This window comes from Vipera berus (genome assembly GCF_964194415.1).
Source record: "Vipera berus genome assembly, chromosome: 13".
NCBI lineage: Eukaryota > Metazoa > Chordata > Lepidosauria > Squamata > Viperidae > Vipera > Vipera berus.
In genome coordinates, this window is record NC_138216.1 from 10,629,851 (window position 1) to 10,634,620 (window position 4,770).

At 46.5% G+C, this 4,770-nt stretch overlaps 1 protein-coding gene across 2 annotated transcripts; it reads left to right on the forward strand.

The window, feature by feature from the left end:
- The first annotated feature begins 472 nt into the window (after positions 1 to 472).
- On the forward strand, positions 473 to 4,647 carry SMIM22 (small integral membrane protein 22). 2 transcript variants are annotated; one of them, XM_081338519.1, is made up of 5 exons: positions 473 to 588; positions 735 to 849; positions 1,647 to 1,797; positions 2,738 to 2,817; positions 3,585 to 4,647. In XM_081338519.1, the coding sequence occupies exons 3-5, from the start codon at positions 1,662 to 1,664 to the stop codon at positions 3,630 to 3,632; spliced, it is 264 nt and encodes an 87-aa protein (XP_081194645.1). In that variant the 5' UTR covers positions 473 to 588; positions 735 to 849; positions 1,647 to 1,661; the 3' UTR covers positions 3,633 to 4,647. The 2 variants fall into 2 exon arrangements, with proteins under 2 accessions (XP_081194645.1, XP_081194646.1); XM_081338520.1 differs by lacking the exon at positions 735 to 849 and having other exon boundaries at positions 500 to 588.
- The last annotated feature ends 123 nt before the right edge of the window (positions 4,648 to 4,770 follow it).

The following is a 4,770-nucleotide window of genomic DNA, read 5'->3' on the forward strand; positions in this document are numbered from 1 at the left end:
TAGCAGATCTGACCGGCTTTAATCTAGATCAGAGGTCTCCATACTTGGCAACTGTAAAACTTGTGGACTTCAGCTCCCAGAATTCCCCCAGCCTGTGTGGGAATTGAAGTCCGCAAGTCTTAAAAGTTGCCAAGTTTGGACAGGCCTCATCTAGAGGCTCCCCAAGTGGCAGCTAAGAGATGGAGAAGAATGTCTAAAACAGGTGTTTCTCAATCTTGGCAACCTTACGATGGGTGGAATTCAACTCCCAGAATTCCCCAGCCAGCCATGCTGCCTGGGGAATTCTGGGAATTGAAGTCCACAATCTTAAATTCGCCAAGGTTGAGAAACACTGGGGGTCCTAAGGGAGACCACCGCCTCAAATAGAGTTGCTCTGATTAGGTCCGCCTTTACCTAGCCTAGGAGGCGAGGGTGTGTCCTCCTGGGGCTCTGTTGTAAACCAACCTCTTGCTTAAGGACAAAACAGGAACAAGGAAGTGAAAACAAACAAAAGGGAAAGAACCCGTCACCATAGGCACCACGGAAGAATAGTCCAAGAAGAGGGGGGCAGATTACTTTTCCCACAAGATTTCCCGGGAACTGGCAGCGGTGGGTACTTGTTTGATTCATTCCTTTCTATCCTAGCTTGATGCTCGTTTTGTTGTTGTTGTTGTTGTTTTGCAAGGTGCCTTATAAATCAAAGACTTACCCCACGTTTTTCTTCCTGTTTGTTTTTTTCCCCAACTTCCTCGTAGATCAAGGCAACCTTGCCCTCTAGTTCTTTGCCAGGCGTCCGAGCTTTTAGGTCCTGCGGGGGGGGGGGGAGACACAGCTGAATCCGTCGGAGCCCCCCGGGATTAAAAAGAAAAGGTAAAGGGAACTTGAGAAATCCATTTGTGTTGTTTATTTTGAAGTTTGGGGGGTGGGTTTTAAAGGAGGAATCTGCTGGTATGGGGGCTGTAGGAGGGACTGAAAACTTGGGGAAAGGTCTGTGTGATTGGGGGGGGACAATACGATAGTGAGGGGTTGTCACAGGGAAGAGGGGGTCAACTTATTCTGCAAAACACCTCAGGGCAGGACAAGAAGTAACGGATGAGAACTTATCGCAGAGAGTTCCAACCTAGAAGCAAGGACAAATTTCCTGACAATTAGAACAATTAATCAGTGAAACGGCTTGCCTTCATAAATTGTGGGTACTCCATCATGGGAAATTTTTAAGAAGAGATCGGACAGCCATTTGTCTGGAGTGGTATAGGATCTCCTGCGTAAGCAAGGGGTTGGACTAAAAGGCCCCCAAGGTCCCTTCCAACTCTGTTCTTCTGGAAGCTGACTTGTCATGTTCATGAGGACTAGAAACATTGTTCTTGTTTTTGAAAACCTGAAAACCTGGGGGGGGGGGGTTTGAACTAGAAGACCTCCTAGGTCCCTTCCAACTCTATTATTCTGTATTCTACGTTCTAAAACAGTGGCACGCTTCCACTTTTTCGTAGGAGGTCGGCCCTCTCCATTCAGACGCAGCCTGACTCTCTTCTCCCCTTCCCGTTTTATAACAACCTTTCGTCACGCGTGAACGGTTAAACTGAACGCTTTCCCGTGATTGAACTGAATGCTTTCCCACAACCCAGAAGTCCGGTTTGTGCTGACTGTCTGTTTTCCATTCTGGGCAGCTCGGAGGGGGTGAGATGGGGACCCTTGAAAAAAACGTGGCCGGAGACATCAGCCAGCAGATCAACGATGCCCTGAGTCGGCTGCAGAGCAAGCAGCTCTTCCAGACCACCTGGGACATTGTGGCTTTTGTCATCTTCTTCACCTTCATTGGTAGGTGGAGGGAGGCGAGGAAGAGTTTGGGCGGGCAGCTGCTCTGCTTCTGGGGTCGCTCATTTGGGTGGACTTACTTGCATGGTGCAAACGGGTTGGGGGTCTCAGAGGAAAGATGGCACCTTCCCAGAGGTGTAAGCAGAGAACTAGGAGGAAAGAAGAGCAATGAGGTAACAAAAAAAGCTTGGTGGAGCCAAGCAGGCACAAGGGTAGATCAATGGAATTCAAAGACCTCATGGAAACTCAAGTTTTCTTCTGTTCTACCCAAGAAGAGCTCCTCATAAAGGAAACCGTTTGGCCTGCATCCTTCAGCAATATCTCAATATCTACAGCTTCTTTGTCTAGCTGTGTCTAGTCCAGGGGTAGGCAACCTCGGCTCTTTTATGACTCACGGACTTCAACTCCCAGAATTCCTGAGTCAGCATAGCTGACTCAGGAATTCTGGGAGTTGAAGTCCGTGAGTCATAAAAGAGCCGAGGTTGCCTACCCCTGGTCTAGTCTAATGAAGAGGAGGACGAGGGGGGGGGGGACCATGACAGCAGCCTTCCAGTATTTCAGGGGCTGCCCCAAAGAAGAGGGAGTCAAGCTCTTCTCCAAAGCGCCTTAAGGCAGGACAAGAAGCAACGAACGGAAACTAATCAAGGAGAGAAGCAACCTAGAACAAAAGAGAAATTTCCTGGCATTTAATTGGGACAACTTGGCTGCAGAAGTTGTGGGTGCTCCATCGCTGGAGGTTTTTAAGAAGAGCCCGTTCCTCTGGAATGGGATAGGCAGGGTATCCTCTGATAGGTGGGTTGGGCTAGAAGACCTTCCAAGGACTCTTCCAACCCTATTATTCTAGGCTCTGTGGGGTGGAAACCAGGATGGAGAAGAGCCATCCCGGTTTCTGATCGGTCATAAACTCAGGCACTGAGCCCGCCATTTTTTCTGCCCATGCCAGGGATGGTTCTCTTGCTGGCCGTCCTTGCGTTGATCAGATGTTGCTGCTGCAGTTGTGATTCTCCTAGTTCGTACAAGAAGGTAAGCAGCTTCAACAATGAAATGCCCTCAAGTTGCGCATTTAATGATGGAGTGGATTAGCTTGGCAGGGCTGCTCTCTCTCTCTTTGTGTGTGTGTGTGTGTGTGTGTGTGTGTGTGTGTGTGTGTGTGTGTGTGTGAGAGAGAGAGAGAGAGAGAGAGAGAGAGAGAGAGAGAGAGAGAGAGAGAGAGAGAGAGAGGAATTTCTCCTTCACTGTGTAAGCAGAAATTAAACCATTGGTCCATCAGAGATGCTTGAATTAAGACCATTGTACTGAGCAGAGATGAAATGCATGGACCTAAATTATCCTCTCCAATGCCAAGCTCCGGTGAAAACCCTGGTTGCAGAAGGCATCCCTTTTCTTGAGGCTGTTTTGGCTGTAGCAACTTGGTCATAACTTCATTCCTGAAAGAGCATTCCATGTTACTTTGGATAGCGAGATGGGTGGCATATAAATTTAATATATAACTCCCCCCCACACACACACAAAAGGGTAAAAAAAAGTCCAGAGAAAACTAGAGGGCAGCATAGCTTCAACATTGACCCAACGACGACTGAGAAGACCCCAGGGAACAAAATCTAGCTGTTGGTGGGTCAAACTAAGTCGCCTTTTCTTGTTCTAACAAAATTTGGATAGATACCAATTCTGGAATTGAATTCTGGTTTAGCCTAGGGATGAATAAATACAATTCCCATTGGACAAATTTGCCAATGGGATGCTCTTCTTCCTCTGAGATTCCAAACATTACAGCCACTCTTCCATTACAGGTCAAGAAAAGAAAAGTTGGTATCGATAATATGGGCATGGACCCTTAGACTCCATATGACCAGTCGCCTGAGCATCCGGCTTTACTGATCTTTCTCTGCTCTGCTGGAACTTATTGTTAAGAATCAGATTTCTTCTTGAACGAACTTCACAACAGGTGAGCCTCAAGAGGCTTAGATGCTCATATGATGATTCTCAGTCCATGTCTGTCTGCCATAAGCTGAGGAGAACAATTCAAGAATTCTCACCGTTGCCAACTATCGGCTGCTTCTGATCATTAGTAACAAGGAGAGAGCTAACGAAACACATGGTCCATGAGCAATGATAATCCACCTTTGCAAAGGCTTGCAAACGCCTTGTGGTCTAACCAGTTGGATCTGTTAGTATGTGCTTTAAAAATGGAGCGTCAATCACAAGGTGTCTACTTTGCCCTTCTCATTCCCATCAAGTGCCAATAGCAAAGAAAGAGACGTACAGCTTAATAAACGTTATTGAGAGCTGGCTGTTTTTATTGTCCTAGACTTCTCTATAGAATCGGCCCAGACCTTGTAACACCTTTGTACAACGTTGTGCTCCTTGTAATACTGAAAATGTTTCTATCAGTTCAGGATGCTTTGTACCAATGGCGTTCGGGTTTGGCAACTTTAAGACTTGCGTACTTCAACTCCCACAATTCTGGGGAGCTGAAGTCTGCAAGTCTTTAAAAGTTGCCAAGATTGGACACCACTGATTTATACCTTCTTGTTCTAACATCCCAGATTTGTTACTTTTCAAGATCAATGTCTTAATTTTCAGTGTAAAATGTAGCCTCCGATTGGAGCGAATCTTTTAAGTTTCTAATTGTTGTTGAATAAATTTGGATGGCTGTAAAGCGACTGAAGGAGCTTGTTTTGATGTCCCCCCTCCATCCAAGCTTTGGTAGACCCAACAGAGGGTGGGGGAGAATCCACTTTTTGCACGTGATTAAAAAAAACACCAACCAGCATGGATAAAAACCCTGGATCCTTCCCTGTCAAGAAAATGAACTTCTGGGTTATTTTGATCCAGGACTGAATTTAGCCATTTTGGAGCAAACAGAAATTCGTTCCATTTGTCCATCTCTTCCTCTCCATGCATGTCCCACCACCTCTCCCCCAAAAATCCTGTGTCAAAGGTTCTCCTCCCAAAACACCAAGCCATGGACCACAA

Excerpts from the sequence above, each read along its gene's own strand:
- SMIM22 (XM_081338519.1), top strand. The coding sequence starts at position 1,662 with ATGGGGACCCTTGAAAAAAACGTGGCCGGAGACATCAGCCAGCAGATC. Across the intron at positions 1,798-2,737 it reads CATCTTCTTCACCTTCATTG|GGATGGTTCTCTTGCTGGCC; the intron begins GTAGGTGGAGGG and ends TGCCCATGCCAG. Across the intron at positions 2,818-3,584 it reads CTCCTAGTTCGTACAAGAAG|GTCAAGAAAAGAAAAGTTGG; the intron begins GTAAGCAGCTTC and ends CTTCCATTACAG.